General features: G+C 51.5%; 4 protein-coding genes across 4 annotated transcripts; 2 read left to right on the top strand and 2 right to left on the bottom strand.

The window, feature by feature from the left end:
- Nucleotides 1–2,107: 2,107 nt before the first annotated feature.
- On the bottom strand, nt 2,108–2,711 carry UCRPA7_4160 (hypothetical protein; the record flags this gene model as incomplete). The annotated part of the gene is made up of 4 exons (XM_007916703.1): nt 2,108–2,157; nt 2,213–2,340; nt 2,434–2,515; nt 2,585–2,711. 4 exons carry the CDS (start codon nt 2,709–2,711, stop codon nt 2,108–2,110), a joined length of 387 nt encoding a protein of 128 aa, XP_007914894.1.
- Nucleotides 2,712–3,716: 1,005 nt separating this feature from the next.
- Nucleotides 3,717–5,329, bottom strand: UCRPA7_4159 (putative spx domain-containing protein; the record flags this gene model as incomplete). The annotated part of the gene is made up of 3 exons (XM_007916724.1): nt 3,717–4,757; nt 4,836–5,032; nt 5,095–5,329. The coding sequence occupies 3 exons, from the start codon at nt 5,327–5,329 to the stop codon at nt 3,717–3,719; spliced, it is 1,473 nt and encodes a 490-aa protein (XP_007914915.1).
- Nucleotides 5,330–8,004: 2,675 nt separating this feature from the next.
- On the top strand, nt 8,005–10,248 carry UCRPA7_4158 (putative u3 small nucleolar ribonucleoprotein mpp10 protein; the record flags this gene model as incomplete). Its single annotated transcript, XM_007916702.1, has 1 exon — nt 8,005–10,248. One exon carries the CDS (start codon nt 8,005–8,007, stop codon nt 10,246–10,248), a length of 2,244 nt encoding a protein of 747 aa, XP_007914893.1.
- A 685-nt stretch (nt 10,249–10,933) lies between these two features.
- UCRPA7_4157 (putative 2-nitropropane dioxygenase protein) lies at nt 10,934–12,320 on the top strand (the record flags this gene model as incomplete). Its single annotated transcript, XM_007916713.1, has 5 exons — nt 10,934–11,612; nt 11,669–11,697; nt 11,770–11,855; nt 11,911–12,087; nt 12,140–12,320. 5 exons carry the CDS (start codon nt 10,934–10,936, stop codon nt 12,318–12,320), a joined length of 1,152 nt encoding a protein of 383 aa, XP_007914904.1.
- Nucleotides 12,321–17,626: the final 5,306 nt, after the last annotated feature.

Here is a 17,626-nt window from a genome sequence, read left to right as displayed (position 1 = left end):
TTTGACACTACTGGATGCAGAAGCTCCTCCTGCCACGGATGCATCAGAATGGATGATGGCAGAGGGGCCAGCTTTCTCCTTAATATCAAGCGTGCGCTTTTTAGAGGCCCATACGGATTATGTCCCTCAAGTACATGCTCGTAGTCGAGAACGATGAACTCTGGTTTGTAATGGCTTGACCCAGTCTCCCAGCGTGCCAAGTTTTGTTCATCGTCGAAGATTGGAGCCGCGAAATGATATAACGTCTTAAAACGATGCCTTTGAGGTGCCCAACTCCACGATGGCGCTACGAAAGGCTCCTGGTGCTGAGTTCTAGTGACATGGAAAGCAAGGGTTCTCCGTGGCGGAAGTGTGAGCAACCAGAGTAAGTCAAAATGAAGCGTTTTCTTCCACGATCCTGCGAAATAGGTGTCATTCATGGCTTCAGCGTACAGTTTCGCCGGGCCAGTGAGGGAGGGGAAAAGATCCTTTATCGTTGAGAACCGCCGCTTCGGAATGGACGTAATGAAGCTATTCCAGTTCCTCGTCGCTAGGTCTTGAGCCTTCTTTAAAGAATTGTCAAAGTTGGATCCTTTTGGCCAATTCGTGTAAGAGGAAGATCTTCCGAAAGCCTGGATCCGGAAATCCATTCTCTGACTTGGTCTGGTTCACATTCTTGAGATGCACCATGGACTTGCCAAAGTACAGTATGCGGCTGGAAAAAATCTTCTCTTAGAATGTCCAGCCCCTCGTCACCCAGTGTGACAAGGCTTTGTCAATATTCAGCGGCGAGCTTAGGTCTATTCTGTGATGCTGATCCCAATAAGCTCGCTTTCGTGAGTTATCTCGATCATTGTGACTTTCGTATATCCTGAAATTGCCTTTGATGCCTCTCTTTATCCTAGAGGAGAAAGGGAATTTCGGCCCAAGGTCGCGTAAGTTCAAGAAGGACTGATGGCAGGTACGTGAAGCAGTGGGGCACAAGGTAAAATATGCATGATGGTAAATTTGGCCCATTGTTTGGCTTTCACTGTCCCAGTCATTTTTGTCATCTTGAATAATACACAAGGCATCAATCCATACATACTTCACAAGTAGAACTCTACAAACCCGTACTATATCCTTAACTACGGGCTAATTGGATTCGAGTGGTATAGACATATAGTAGGAATTTCAGGGTATTTTTCAATGTCTTTAATTGCCGCTTTGCATCTTCATCCGAGCCCCAGCAGTAGCTTAGTGTGACATAGCTGGTCGGGTCGAGGCCATTCCTCGCAAAAGCGGTCGAGTTGACCAGCTTTGCATCCAGGTCTTCTTCCCCGCCAACATCGATCAAACGAGTTGGCAGGAACTCCGGTCCTTTGGCTGTCTGTGTCTTGTTGAGCAGTATATCTGATTTCTGAAGCTCTGACTTGATCCAGTCGATATTCACTGGGTCAAGAGGATCTTGGCCGCGCTCGACTAAGATGCAGCCAGGAGATCATATTATGTGTGCGTTGGTCAACAGCGGCTCTGCTTTAGTATGGTAAAGAGTAGGCACTACTGCCCTTTTTCAGTAGTCGTTCAATCGTATAGAGCTACACCTGAATCCAACAGAGGATAGCTTGGTCTCTGTGATATTGCTGAATAGGTTTTTCGTGACTGAGCTATATCTGAGAATTGAAGCCTAGTATGACCGCTCCCGGAGTAGAGCTCCAAGATTGCCCCATTAGATCAAGACACTTGTATTATTTAATCTCATAGCTGACTTCTAGAACTACCAGGCATGATTGACCATCAATGGCTATCTGGAAGACGTAGAGATGATGTGAATATTCTAGGTATACTTTCTCACAAGAAAATACATCCACCAATTTGGGTATAACCCCATCTTCCTTAACATCCATCTTCATAAACTAAACCCGTATCAACTTCATGATTGTTAAAGAACCCTGTTATTCCTTATTGGGCCTCAGTAAAATTGACTTTGTATTTCACAACATAGCCAGTAGGAGCTTGCCATAGCTTCTAGCATAAACAAGGCAAGTGTAATGACTGGTAGTTACTGCAGGTCTGACCGCTTGGAGTTGCGCTTCCAGTCTGCAAGTACACCTGCCAGTAAGATCCGTCAAGTTTACACGCCAAGAAGTTAAGTTCTGCGGCCCTCATCAGCAATCTCTCCATGTTGTAGATACCTCGCTGTTGGTGTATGTGTACTGAAAAGAGGAAATGATAAAGAGCCCGAGAAACTCACGCCTTCCCCATGTGCTGCTCTGAGCGGTGATGATAGTATCACCTTCTAACGCCCAGGCGTTGGTGCTTGCCGTCGTGCCGAAGGTCAGCGTCTTATAAGATGTGCTATCGCTCCCGACGTTGAGATATCTGGCCAGTGCAAATATTTAACATTCCATTCTTAAACTGTCTTTGATAGTGATTTATTCCTAAAGAAGTATCATCCTTCGGAGCTGGACTCACAAGCTGGTGTTGGTGCTCTGGACTGTGCCGCCGATGTTGAAGTACTCGGAGCTCGCTTCGGGGCCCATGACGGCGATTGTTTCTGCAGACTACTTAGAGCACATCTTCTTCTACATGGCATTGGCAAGAGAGACTATGCTGTGTAACATACTGTTCTGAGGGTACGATTGCAGGTAGTAATGGAAGATCGGATCCGACACGGCGCGAATCTGCTCGGGCTTTGCAAGTGCTGCGCCAATGAACGGCGCAACGATGGTGGCGAGCACGATTGGAAGCATGGTGACGGAGTCTGTTCCTCCAACTCAAAAGTCACACAGAATATCCCTACGGGTGTTTTTTGAGATGCCTGCTATGGTTGCAAGGTAGGGCGTCTCCGTTCTTCATATATAAAGACAGCCTGGAGTTACCTGGTCCGCACAGCTCGGTAGTAGCCGAGACCAGGCATTGGAATCAACCATATTTGAGGAATCTGGGGTATGTCATAGATGAATATAGATGAAGAGATGGCGAGGGTTGGTCGAATTGGTCAGAGGAACGCGGAGTTGACGTTTTGTACATGGAGGTATTGGGCTCATTTTCCGGGTAAATTGATTGCAATGCAGGAAAAGACACCATAGAAAAATTCGGAGTGAAACAACGTAGGCGAATGTCAGTGTAGGTTTGGCAAGTGGAAGCTTTATCGCACGCCGAAAGGGGTTTTGCGGAGGGAGCGGTCCGTACGGAGGAAGCATCTACAACGACCGAGTTGCAGTGAGATCGGCAACGACCGTTGCACTCGACCCGCGATCCAGGATACAAATGAATATGGCTTATTGTCTTGCAGCGATGACATAGATTCCTTCGGGAGGCTCAGACTAGAGAAGACTTCCAGCCTTAGAGGAGCCCTAAAGTTGACAATAAAAGTGTCTGCGTGAAGTAAGATGACGCCGAAATGCTCAATCTATAGTATTTGTCTATATCTAGATCGCTGAAAGAATAATGGCGACAATGTCACAAAGCAAATTATGTAAGTACAAGAGGTGACCCGTCGGCCATTCGCGATACCGCAACGGGTCCTATATCCGTGACCTAGGCCGTCCAAACCCACAATGTACAGTCAAATCATATGCACCTCAACTCCCGCATTGGAGACACAAAGCCTCATCATATCCAGGTATCTTCGTCGTCGTCATTATACGAAGACCTGGCATCCTAAGCCGGTCAGGCTCGGTTCGCCGGATCATTCGTCCCAAAGCACACTACCGTTGTGCCGTTCATCCCAAGTTTGATCAATTCTACTCGAATCAAGTCGTGTTTCCCATCACCAAAACTAGGAGCATCCCGTCAAGAACACAAACGGTTGCGAAGGCAATCCAACCCGCGGCGTTATTGATTGTGCCCAGCTGGTCTTTTCGAGCAAGCATCATGCCTAACGCAGTGCATGCCAATCCCAGACTGACGACAACGCCGACCGTCACACCCGCATCGACCTCGACACGGAGTTTGTGGCGCCCGGTCGATATGAGCACAGCCGCGATGCCAACCAGGGCAAAGGCGATTGTGAAGCATCCCACAGTGCCAAAGAATAGGACTCGCTCGCGGTAGCGAAGTACCCGTTGCTCCTCAATGGATGGTAGGGAAGCGTAGTGAGCCTCGTAGCCAAGGGGGAATTCTTCTGACGAGGCGTATTCGAAGCCGACCTCGCTCTCGTTTTCGTCGTCTGCATCGGTATCTACGGCCGTGGCCGAGGAGCTCTGCCCGGCGGGAGACTGGCCCGGCGGATTTGTGAAGTAACCCACATCTTCCTGTGTTGGGGGAGTTCTGTCACCCCTTGTACCATAGCCGCTGTCGGAGATACTGGCATGAGTGGGCAACAGTGGCTGCCGGGCATCGCTCGCCTGTTGATGGCGGATTGCGAGCCAAGCTCTGGTCTTTTCAATTGGCATGGTCAGGAAACTCATCAGGTTAGGAAATGCACGATCGTCATCGGGATTGATATAGATGGCGTAACCATCGTCGACATCCCCCACTTCACTACCGTGGTCGTACTCGTTCCAGTACCGCACCTCCTCGGGTTGGTAGGAGCGTGTTTCTGATGGTCGCACCTGGATGGTGACATGCCTTGGCGACAGTCGGCCATTGCTCTGATACGATGGCGTTGGAGGCATGTCGTCAACAGCTGGCGTTACAGGCTCGCTGTCCACTGGACTTGCGGCACGTATGGCCGCCAGCCGGTCCTGGTAGGTTTGATGAAGGGTCCTAAAATCACGCTGGGTGAAGCTCTTTGGGTGGCTGAGCACATTGTCTCTGAAGCGTGTGCCGAGCGATGTTGAGCCGGTCCATTTCTGCCAAGACCTGGATTAGCGCTAAATTCCAAGAAACACTCGCACAGCATCCTCGATGACGGGTTGCTCAGGTCTCACCTTGTACTTCTTGAGGATCTTTCTGAAGGCGACGACCTGCGCATTGACGAAGCGCTGCAGGAACTGGATTTCGTCACCGATGCGGAGCAGCTCTCGCTCGCGCTTGGCCAGCTTGCGCTGCCGTCTGATGGTTACCTTGCCGGCGTCATCGTCGGAGCGTCTGGAGATGAGTCGCCCGGTCTGGCTGGTGAGATATTCTGCGGCCGCGTCATGTTAGCTATTGTTCTCATCGCACGAAAAGGTGGGGAGGAGGACGTACGCAGGCGGCGGGAGATCTCGTCGGCCTTTGATGCGACAAAGAGGTCGACTCGGTCGTGCTGGCGGCACAGCTCGAGGTAGAGCTCATCTTCGACTCTGAGGAGGGCGGCGTCGGAATGGCCGAGGATAGTGATGGCTCTCGCCTGGTCCTTTGTGGTGTGCACCTTGATGTAGTGCTTGAGGGAGTTGTAGTCAATGTTATCTGGGATTGGGGAATCCCCCAAAATGATCAGCATAAATGCAGCGGAGTATTATTACGTTAGAGCAACACAACACATACGAAGGCTCCATTCCGGCACCGATTCCCTCTCAAAGTTGTCGCCGTATTTCATGTCCTGGGTGTACTGTTACTGCCTCTGCGTCTTCATTTGAGACCCGTGTGACGTGTAGGCGGCGCCGAGGGCAGGAGGACTACCGAATGTGCGGTTGGAAGAAGCAATGGGTGGCTGGCGGGCTGGCGGGCTTGCTTGGATGCGTGATAGCCCGAGTAGGAGGAAGATAAGAATGATAGAGCGTAGATCGATCACCCCGGCGGAAATTCACGCCAATTGCCACTGGGAAGATGAGGCTCGAGCGATAAACGACTGTTGATCGAGAACTGTGTTGTTAAGAGAAGGTACAGTAAGAGAAGGAGAGATAAGGAAGAGACTGATAGATTGACTGATCATGAACAAAGCCACACTCTGGGCGGCGAGGTTGGCATTGGCATTGGCGTTGGCGTTGGCTTGTTTGACTCGGTGCGCGGCCTTGATTCGGAGGCGGCTTCCCTGCCCTGGCAGTGACCCTGTCTTATACCGGTATTACGTCGTGGAGGGAGCCGAACGAGCTGGAGGGTGGGGTTGGATTGGCGCTGCTGGCCCCAGCACTGGCGCACTGGTGCACTGGAGAGTGCTGCTAGAGATGCACGTGGGCGGAGCAACGCAGCATACTGGCGTCCTGTAGTCGCCTGTGGGCCCAATTGATGCCGACGGTGTGCGTGCTAACTTGCAGCTAAGATAGTGCCGTCTAGTCTTCAGTCCAGGAACCGTTCGCGGTTCTTCTCCTCCTCTGCAGCGGAAAACCCTGCCTGCATCGTGATGGTTGCCGGCAGACAATTGTCATATACCTACCGAGCATACCTCCCCCACCGCAGGAAGCTCGCTTCTCTACTTTCCAGTAGCGTCAGTACTTTTGAGGATTCTTGTAGATGATCAATCTGCTACATTCCTCTGGGTGAATTGGCTATGCTAGTCGCCAATTGGCTTCTATGGGGAAAGGGAAAATGCCCGTGGGGATTCTCACAAGCTGCGACGGCCGGATTCCGCTCATCGGCCGTGGAATATCACGATCTGCTGCAGAAAAAACGCCATCCAGTCCTTTGCCCCTCTCTCAAGGGTGACCACCACCAAGAAATCAGCTGCGTATTTGTAACAGTCTTTTCGGCTCTTGATGCACTCGTCCCTCCAATGGTTAGCCTAACAAAGACTTATCCCGACTTGCCGTAGATACAGCATCTTTCGCTCGGTTGTCCAATGGAGAATGCAGATGAATTGTTCGCGCTGAATTGATTTCTGACATCTTTCTCAAGAGTCAACACCTTGCCGATTACGGACGCGATGTTGAGCAGGGTGTGGTAGACCAGAGTCACAGAAAAGCTCTCTAATCGTCAACAGTCTCATCCCGCCCTGATGAAGGGATTGCACGAAGTTCAATCATCTCCACTACATTTGGGAGTATCACTCGTGGCCGAGCATAGTCTCGAGACGCTTATCCTGCTTCTACGTAATTCTCACGATCACCGCCTGCTTCTGAGATTCTGTTGAAGAATCGAGGAGACTTAACACGACCTTGCGGAGTAGTAGGGAAGTGCAGCCGCCCGCAGCTTTGACAGGGGGCCAGATGCACCAGCCATTGGCTCTGAGTTGAATGAAAACACGGGATCGTCCCCTCCTCTGCTAGAGTAGTGCATATGTTCCATATTCTAGACCTCGACTAAACATTCCAATTCTGCCGATTCGATAATGCCTCTGATTACCCGCATGCAGTGAGCATTAGCGTTCAAGAGACCCGATCAGGAACATGCCGTGCATACCGGCCTTATCTTCGCTTTCCCATCGCTGCTTACCGTCTGTGGTGGATTGCGGGCCGAGAACTGCCACGTGCTCCATCGGCCATTTTGGTGTATCTTTTCCATTCAAATTCAAAGATCAGCTTCGCAACAACGATCCCTTTCCTCTCGTTCTCTCGAGCTCGCGCCTGTCTCATGACGTTGACTGAGAATAGCCGCATGTGCCGCTAGCGTGCTTGGACCCTTTTGATGAATCCACCTCGTCCGGAAAGACACAAGAGGTCACACGATTTCCTGCCAATTTGGAAGGATATGTGATGCTCGCTGGTGATTGTGGTGGCCGGTGATGTGGAGTCTCGGTCAGCGAAAAAGGTAAGGCGACGGGTCTGTCATGCAGTAGCATTTCGAGCCTCCGCTGAGCGGAACTGTCAAGTCAACAGCCCTTGTTGGGCTTCCTTGGCCGGCTGTGTCAAATTCTGCATCTTTCAATCATGTCGATCGAGTAATCGTTACTCGATTCTACTTTGTGTGCATAACTTCAAAGTTGAGAAAGAGGGCAATTGTCACCAGGAAAGGGCCGTTGTTGAGCGACTTAGGATGCAAGAGGGTAGCGTAGCCGTTGCTTAAGTGGGGGCAGCCTTTCTGTCTTTCCAGGGTCCTCAGCCAGTGAAAAGCCACAGTTGGCGCTAATTGGTCACTCCGCTTCAGCCTCTCTCGGCGGGGTTGCAATAGCCTGAAATTTCTAATTTTTTTTCTGCCACTGCACCACTGCAAGCAGCAGCACCAGAAGCTCACGCCTGCAACGAAATTTTCCTTCCTAGTCGGAGACCGGCGACTGCAACAGCATCACCGTGTGCCAAGACAATGGCTGGTGACGGCAGCACCTCCTCCTCTCTGACATCGACCTCCCACACCTTGACGCACGCCCCGGGCATCATGTCCCTCGCCGCCGCGGGCACCGCCTCTTCCGCCGTCGACCTCTCCGCCATGGCTGCTCTCCTCGACACGATCAGACCCTCCAACCGCCATGCCTTCCTGCAGCCCTCCGCGTCGATACCCTCTGCCTCCCTCCAGCTGGCAAAGGTAACACTGGACTCGTTCGCCGGCCAGGTCAGCGACGAGCAGCAGCAGCAGTTGAGGGAGGCGAAGAAGCGGAAACGTGAGGGCGGCTTGGACAGGAGCGAGGTCCTTAAGATCCGTAAAGTGCATGTTGATGGATTCGAAACGGGTCAGGTCTGGCAGCAGGCCAAGAGGATCATCTCAAGCGCTCTGAGCCAGTCCAATGAGGTGCTACGGGAGCTCGAGGAGAATAATGAAATCGAGACGGAGACCAATGGGGTCAATGGAGATGCTAAGATGCTGGAGTTCGGCGAGGATGGGTTCGAAGTTGGATCTGGTGACGAGGACTCCACGGACGCCGATTCAGAGTCAGGCAGTAGTGGCAGTGACGAGGACTCTGCAGATGAGGAATCAGACGAGGTTGGCTCTTTTGACATCGACGATGCTGCCGAGGAGCTTGAAGATGATGCTGAGGAAGATGGTGATCAGAACGAAGAAAGCGAAGGTGACTTGAATGCACCGGATGAGGAATTCGTAGAAGATCCCAACGGGCTCAACGATGGGTTTTTCAGCATAGACGACTTCAACAAGCAGACACAGTGGTTCGAGGAGCAGGATGCCAAGGCAGACCCGTACACCGACCAAGTCAGCGATGAAGAGGACCTCGATTGGCATGCAGATCCCATGTCTGTAGCCAGCACGTCAAGGCAAGCTTCGAAATCCAAGAAAGCCGTCGAAGAGGAAGACGAGCTACCTCTCGACGAGGATGAAGATGACGATGAAGAAGCCGGCCCGACTTTTGGTGATATGAGGCTCGATGCTCCTGAGGGAGAGAGCGAGGATGAGTTCGGCGATGATGTTGGCAATGGTCTAGATGATGGACTAGATCTCACCGCAAACGATATTTTCTACAAGGACTTCTTTGCGCCGCCTCCAAGAAAATTGAAGAAGGGAGATAAGCCCCGGAAACGACCCGAGCCCCCCCGAGCGGAGCTTGATGATAGAGACGTGGATCGTGCCATGGCGGATGTCCGACGTGATCTGTTCGAAGATTTGTCAGAACGCTCCGATTCAGAAGACGCTCTTTCCGATGTGTCTGCTGGCGACCCAAGATCCAGGCGGTCTGCGCACGAGAGGAAACAGGCAAAATTGGCGGAGGAGATCCGCAGGCTTGAGTCAGAGCTTGTTGCTAAGCGTGCTTGGACCCTGTCTGGTGAGGCTGCGGCCGCAGACCGGCCAATGAACTCTCTTTTGGAAGAGGACCTTGAGTTTGAACACATTGGCAAGCCAGTCCCTGTCATCACAGAGGAGGTTAGTGAAGACATAGAGGCATTAATCAAGCGACGCATTATTGCAGGAGAGTTTGATGAGCTCATCAGGCGACGGCCCAACGCTGATGTCCCGACTGACACCCGCCGCGGACTGATCGAACTTGATGACTCGAAAGCCCAGAAGAGCTTGGCTGAGATATACGAGGAGGAACATGTCAAGAATGCCAATCCCGACACATACGTAAGCAAGGCCGATGAGAAGCTACGGAAAGAGGAGAAGGAGATTGAGCAGATGTGGAAGGAATTGTCCGCGAAGCTCGACGCTCTTAGCAGCTGGCATTACAAACCGAAGCCGGCTGCTCCCAGTCTCACAGTCGTGGCGGACGTTGCTACTATATCTATGGAAGATGCCCAGCCTACCACTGCCCAGGGCGTCAGCGGTGGTGAGAGCATGATTGCCCCCCAGGAGGTCTACAATCCTAGCAAGGAAACTGCGGAGAAGGGCGAGGTGGTGGCCAAGAGCGGCCTTCCAATTGCAAAGCAGGAGCTGTCTCGTGAGGACAAGGTCCGCAGGCGGAGGAGAGAGAAGGAGAGGCAGAAGAAGAGCGGCGAGCAGGGCCAGCCGATCAGCAAGAAGGCGCAGGAGAAGAAGGATACCATGGCTGACTTGAAGAAGGGCGGCGTCAAGGTCATTAATAGAAAGGGAGAAGTGCTCGACATGGAAGGCAATAAGGCCCAGGCTGCGAAGACTGTCGGCAGTGGCAGCTATAAGCTGTAGTGCGTATGACTAGATAGCTACCTCTAACAGATGAGTTTAACAAACATCAAAAACATAATGTCGTCAAATAAGAGCTATTGTGCGTATATGGCTAGCAGTTGCCTTGCGTAAAGCCTCGAATGTCAAGACTGTCACTCTGAAGAGCCGGGTTCCCCATCGCTTCGTGGACATGCGGCTGACTGTTCCTATACGAAGGACTTTGTCTGATTTGTCTTCGAGGTTGGCGTCGCATCTCTATCTTGCCTTATGAGATTCGAGCAGGGGTCCATTTAAGGTTCTTTGCCCCATGAGGACCCCGCAGAAACACGGCAGTCCCACTAAAGATGACTTCATCCTTGATACCCGTCATATCCTCGATAACCGTTTCAGCTCGGCCAGACGGAGCACGTTCGACGGAGTCGCTCAGTTTCTTCGAGTCAGTAAGGCACAATTCTTAGGTAAGTTTTGACCGGGGAAATTATATGTCAATCACACAGAGAGCGCGCCCTGGCCCTTTCCAATATATGATGTGCTGTGCCGTTGAGGCATTCCTTTTGAGTCGGACCTGTCAGCAAATGCTGATTTTTGAGAATATTCAATGAGACTAATCCTACTTTCACGAAGAACTTGTAGGCTCTTTATTTCCAGCAATCAGCTTTGTGTGATACGCTCCAGATCTTTCTCATCAAATTCACGTCTATTCACCATGGCCCCAGAACGCGCAGAGCCCAAGTCTAAATTGCAGGAATGGTTTCCCAACGTGAAACAGCCAGTCATCATCAGCGCGCCCATGCTGGGCGTGTCTAATGGCACGCTGGCAGCACATGTCTCCAAGGCCGGGGGCCTCGGCATCATCCCCGGCGGCGCCGACTTCACCCCCGGCAGCGCACACCTCGCGAACCTGGAGAAGGAGCTGATCGCTGCGCGGGAGATACTGGGCATCGCCGAGCTGACCCTCACTCCGGCGCCGGTCGGTGTGGGTTTCATCACCGCGAGCCCGAGCGTCTCGCAGTTCAAGGAGACGGCCCTGCCGCTGCTCGAGAAGTACATGCCCCAAGCGGTGTGGCTGTTCGCGCCGGACCCGGCCGCTGAGCCCCGCTCGCATCCGGGCATTATCACGGCGCTTCATGAGCATGGCTTTCAAGTCTTTGTTCAGGTCGGCACAGTGGCGGCTGCGAGGGAGGCGGTGCAAGATGGTGCAGATGTTATCGTTGCGCAAGGCGTGGATGCGGGTGGCCACCAATTCCAGCAGGGTGCAGGTGTCATCAGTTTGGTGCCGGAGATTAGAGCCATGCTCGATCGCGACTTCCCTTCCCGAGGAGTAGTACTGGTAGCTGCCGGAGGCATCTCTGAAGCGGGTGGTGTTGTCGCTGCTTTGGCACTGGGTAAGCAGATGCCTCAAGTATACTGGTTTGTTTTGGCGGCGCTAACATGTCGATAGGTGCGGAGGCTGCTGTTATGGGTACGAGGGTAAGTTGGAAGGAGCAGACTCGATGATGTCGGGTTATGATTCGGGTGCTAACGTCACCTGATATGATTTAGTTCATTGTCGCAAGAGAAGCTCTCTCTCCAGAAGTCCGTCGCAAAGTTATCCTAGAAACGCAAGATGGTGGAGTGTCCACAGTCAAGTAAGCATTCCCTGATTCACAAAAGTCGAGATTGCCAAGGCTTAATTAGCTGAAGATCATACTTCCACGATGACGTCCAAGGGACCACCATCTGGCCTAAATTGTACGATGGTCGAGCCATCATCGGAGACTCTTACAAAGACCATGCTTCGGGGCTACCGATCGAGGAGAATATCAAGAAGTTAAAAGAAGCAAAGGATGCCGGAGACAATTCCAGATTGGTGCACTGGGCGTAAGTAGATTGTTAACTCAACCTTTATGGAGCCAGACTGACCGAGCAAAAGTGGTACTGGTGTAGGTCTTGTGACAGAGGAGTTGCCGGCGGGCGACATTGTCAGATTTGTCCGAGATGCTGCGAGAGAGAGACTGCAAAAAGTACATTTCTTGCTCGATGACGACGACAAGAACAAACGTGACAAGTCATGGATCAAGGAGCTTGGCCAGACCCTATACAAGCACAGATAAAGTATCGAATGCTGCTGCTACATACATGAGAAAATGACGGGGAATTTTCAATCTCGTAGCGTTTATTCTCTTGTGTATACTTTATTGCCTCCAACCCAGGTTTCTTTCACCCTCATATTACGCAACTTCTCCAGTGCAATACTTTCTATCGGCATGTCTAGAACAATCCAATCAGCAAAAGCTCCCTCTTGTATCACGCCGGCCTTGTCCTCAAGGAAGGCCCCGTGTGCAGGCCATATCGTGAATCCCTGCAGCGCCAGCGCAATTGTGTTTATTGACTCCTCGGGGTACCAGCCATCCAGGCTTCCATTCACTCCTCGACCTGTATGTGGGCTTTTCCTAGCCAAGGCGGCATATAAACCTTGGAAAGGATCTGGTGGTTCCACAGGGAAGTCGCTTCCTAAGACGGGTTTGAGGCTCAGAAATGAGGACATCCTGTAAGCTTCTGTTGTAGTTCTTTCATGCCCAAGTCTCAATTCGGCGTACTTCATGTCAGAAGTCGCGTGCGTTGGTTGGATCGAGGGGATGATGCCCATGTTCATCATGCGTGCTTGATCATGCGGATGTATGATCTGTGCATGCTCGATGCGAAATCGGTGATCGGCTTGACATTGATGTAACATCTGTCCAGGGCAAAGATCTATGAGAGCGGCCTCCATGGCGTCGATGGCCAGCCGATTCGCAAGATCTCCGATTGCATGGATGTTGACTTGATAGCCAGCAGCCGACCATGACTTGGTTAAAGACATTAGTGTGGCGCCATCTACGAGCAGTGATCCAGATGCGTCTGGTCTATCACTGTACGGCTCAATCATAGCACTTCCCCAGCTGCCTAATGCGCCATCTTGATGGTGTTAGCGAAAATTGAGCTCCAAGGGTTACTACTAACCTGCGAACAACTTGACGCTCTTCACATTCAGCATGCCATTCTCTTCTTCTATCCACGGAGCCTGATCTGGGCAGAATGTATTGCGCTCTTTGCATTCTATCATCGCGTAGACTCTAAGTGTCCAATCGGTCGAATGTGACATCTCCTGATATAATGCCAGGTCCTCAGGTATAACACCGGCATCGTGCATGCCAACGAGACCTACGGCATGAAGGCTCTTCATTGCAGATCTGATAGCCTCTTGTTTCTTCTTAGCATCTGGGCGAGGCCAGATGGCCATAACAACGTCCATGGCATTATCACAGAAGACGCCCATGCCAGGATCCCTGATAATTTCGCCACCAGGAACATCTGGGAGGTCTCGAGGAAGTAGGTTGAGAACAGCCTGCGAGACCCAGACGCAGTGAACGTCAATACGGTCAAGCATGATGTAATGCCCTTTCAGCTCCTTATCTGCTTCCAACATGCCCTTCAAAGTTATTAGCGCCACAATCCATCAGAGACTTCAATTGTGACTTACAGCAGTAGGCATTTCACCTAAAGCCATCTGATCCCATCCGACTCCCCTGATCCAATTATCTCGTGTACCAGTATCAGGGTGGCTCTTCAGGTAATCCACGACTCGGCTACGGACCTGCCCAGAAGAAGATGATCCGAAGAGATCGACCGAATGTAAGAACTCTCCATATTGTAGGAGATGCCCATGTCCATCCCAGAGACCAGGATACGCATATCCCTTTCTCACTGCATTCCTTTGATATGAAGAAGGTGGCTCTGCCAAAATTTGACTAAACTTGCCCCCCGAAACCGTGAAGCACTTGGGCATGATGCCTTTGGCCAGTGCTGAGGCGGTGTACACGCCCTGATAGCAATGGATCTCATTATCTAACCCGAATGACTGAAGAGGACGCTGGAGGCCGATATATGCTGCAAGCACCACGACTAATGCGGACAGGCCGAAGCCCCAGCGAAGGAGTCGTGCCGTTGGCATCATAACATGGTAAGATCTACCAGGGGTAAGGCCAAGCCGAAGCCGGAGCTAGGTGGGCTCTCGGAAACCTCAGATTCCTCAGCTGGTGACCGGAACATACAATAAATGTACAGTATACTGTCTAAAAGAGAAGCTCTGCAGCCGAAGCTTACGATATGGAAGGGGATGACTTGGTGCTGCCGTGAGAAAAGCTTGCGATATACCTGGTCCTGGAGGTATGTAGGTAGGGTAGATCTCCCTCCGATATGGGCGATAAGATAAGAGTTTATGCATGCGGATGATGTGCAGTGACTTGACCAGACACCGCTCCACTTACATTGCCGCACCGGTAGATATATGGTGTCTCTCTTCACGGTTTCAGCCCTCTTGATGAGTGCATATGATTGTCAAGTAACTCATTACACTTGAGTCAGTTGTAAAATTCTTCGAGAAGATCTGTGACTGTAGAAAGGATGTAGTTCCTGCGGTGAGATCTTGCCTGCTATTTTTAGCGCGTTCCGGGCGTGTGGTTGCTAGAGATGTGCCACTGAACGGCAGGCGCCGCTTGAGCCTCCTAAGCCGCCCTTCAACTTAGCCTGAAGTTGGTCGTATGCACAGGCAGGCAGCCTACATTACACAAAGAAGAATTGAACGACAGCAAGTCCTATTAGCAATACCCAAGGATCGTTTGACAGAGATATTGACTGTGTAGATTTCCCAAATAATTTGGCGGTCATCACCAATCAGTCCTATTCTATGTCTGGCCTGTCCCTTTACTTTCGATTCAACTACTTCACCAAAAGAAGACATCGCCTCATTTCTGGGGATACATAGATTACCCTGCAATAATGAGACCAGGAAGTGTTTAAAAGCTCTCACGAGTATTATTTGAGCATTAAGAAACGCTTTTCTATGCGTAATTGTGAGGCTCACAGCAGGGCTGATCTTCGGTTCCTCTTGAACGCTTACATAACTTGCGTTGATTTCAACAATGCATTCCAAGCTTGGTTGGTTCTGAAGAGATGAGTGTGGTGGGTGCCCGCCACTCTAAGTGCCTATCACGTCTCTTCACTATTGACATTGATAATTTATCTGTCATTGCTGGTCAAAAATATTCACCGAGCTATGCAGGTAAGAGAGACAACGGAGAGCTCATTGACATCAAATTTCACGGAGGCCATTCGTAAGTCTAAGTTTCTCATCTTGCGCATCAAGCTGACCATTTGACAGGCATAGTTGCAAGTCAAACTAGAGGTCAGCATTTAGCCAGCTACAAATCAGTGTAAGTCACGGGCACCCAGGTGCGTTTTTGCCTGCCCAGATCACATTTGATAGATATTTGGAGAGGAAGGAGCTCACAATGTACTCTCTTCTGCAGTGGGAAAAGAAGGGGAGGGGGGGGAGGGGGAGGGCGTGTACCTTCGCAAGCTTTTGTGAGCCTGCTGAGACGGCAGGAGCCACCAACATGTCTCCCGAGCCATACCACCTGCCTATTTACCTCTTACCTCCATCCATGCTCTCTTCAGTCAAAGGGCAGAGTCAATAAGAAAGAGCTTCGGTCAGATACTCATCGTCTTCATGAGCTTTGACTTCATTAGTACGAGCTTTTGGTGTCTGCGGGTCCAGTCCGGCTTTGATATTGTGGCACGAAAGGCACATTTCAGGCATTTAGTTCATCACACGTATGATGCTACCTTCGCTGACGTGCTGCAACCTCGGGTGAATATCCCCGTTGAACGAGCAGCCTCCTGTCTGTTCTATACGAGACTCAAGGCTGGGGACTGGGGCCAAGACTGGACCGAGAAGTGCACAAGTGAACAATACGATCTAATGGCTACGTGCCCATCTCACCTACACGATCAAGAACCACGTTAGATTACGCAACAAGCAACGTCTGCCTCCTCACAAGGATGCTAGTTCGAACTGGGTATGGGACGGCTTCTGATAAGACTGCATCTCGGAACAACCACACCGACCTATGACAATCTATCTCCTGCTGGCGATAACACAGGATCCCGCCGTGGATCGGCTTCCTTGATCGGGAGCAAGTGTGCACTGCAATGGCAAATAGACGGAGAAAGCTTGACGTGGCCATCTCGACCTCCCCATTTTCGATACGGCATACGTCGCAGCAGAGGCCGGCAGAAACTTGGTCCACATGGATCCAACTTCAGTCGAGAAATCGCGGAACGGCCTGTGTCCATGCTGCATGACGATAGAGGTCTCTCAGAGCTGTCCCTAGACAAATATGGCAACACAGTCAATGATCGAGAACACGATTAAGTCCAAGAGTCAGAAATTTCGGGTGAATTCAGACTGAAATCCAATACATCTCCAGGCCAACAACCATCGTTGCGATCACGAACGATCATGATGGAACACATGTCGAATAATGGAAAGGTCGAACACTTCATAATGACGATACACACGACTCGAAACATGCCAAGCTGGAAGAATATAATTCAACCGTATCACGCGATGATTGAGCCGAGGATGGCGTGCTATATCTCCTTACAGAACAAGTCGACAAAGGAATGCGCGTGCTTATGTCGACCGGGCCACGGAACCGGGTCCTATCGAAGGCTGGCAGCTGGTCTGACTGATTGAACATAGCTGCCCACTAAAGAAGGAAGCGGATGTTGAACGATCATTGAAGGCAACCTAATATCACGGAAGCGCATCGGGGGGAGAAACAAAGCAATGCCAAGCCTGCCGCCGAGCATCTGGGAGCATCTGGGAGGTCGGGTTTGGTGCGCTGCCATTGGCGGAAGAAATAGGCCCTGGAAGTCCAGTAATGGGACAATTGCGGCAACAGCAGTGGGGCTGAATCCGCCGTGCCCCACGTTCTGTCCCCAACTTTTCCCAGCTTCTAGCGGTTTCTTGGGAGGCCGGGCGAGCCGGGGGGCTCAAGCTTGCACCGACCCCGCCATTGGGCGACCTTCAACCCCCGTCTAGTGGTGCTCCGGCCATAGTGGCGCCCTTCCTCTAGGTACTCAAGTGTGTGCATACATCGTACACAGACGAGAGGCAATCCCGCGCCCATCAGGCGGCCGTTCCCCGAGTACCTACGAGCCTACGATCTACTGACCTAGGCACCTACCTACCTTGTTTGCTGTAGGGGAGCCGATTGTGGTGGTTGGATTGGCCTGGCCTGGCCCGAAGATACTTCACGAACACTGGCACCGGATGGTCGTCGATATTGCCTGCGCAGCATCCGCCACGGCTTGCAATCCCGTCCGTTCCAGTCGAGAGCCAAGACCATCTATCTGCCACTATCAGGACCTCCATATGCACTGATTCTGCAGCACACGGGCAACTGCTGCATCTCCACGTTGATCTCCTGGTGCCATCAAAATCTCTCCGATTTGGAGATAACCACTAATTAACTAGCTGAAGATGCACCAAAGGCCGCTAATCACAGCTCGTAGTCCGCCACCAAGCCGTCAA

The sequence above is a fragment of the Phaeoacremonium minimum genome, assembly GCF_000392275.1.
Source record: "Phaeoacremonium minimum UCRPA7 unplaced genomic scaffold PA7_03_scaffold_329, whole genome shotgun sequence".
Taxonomy (NCBI): Eukaryota; Fungi; Ascomycota; class Sordariomycetes; order Togniniales; family Togniniaceae; genus Phaeoacremonium; species Phaeoacremonium minimum.
The sequence above is the reverse complement of the archived record's forward strand: the minus strand, read 5'-3'. Positions and strand labels throughout refer to the sequence as shown.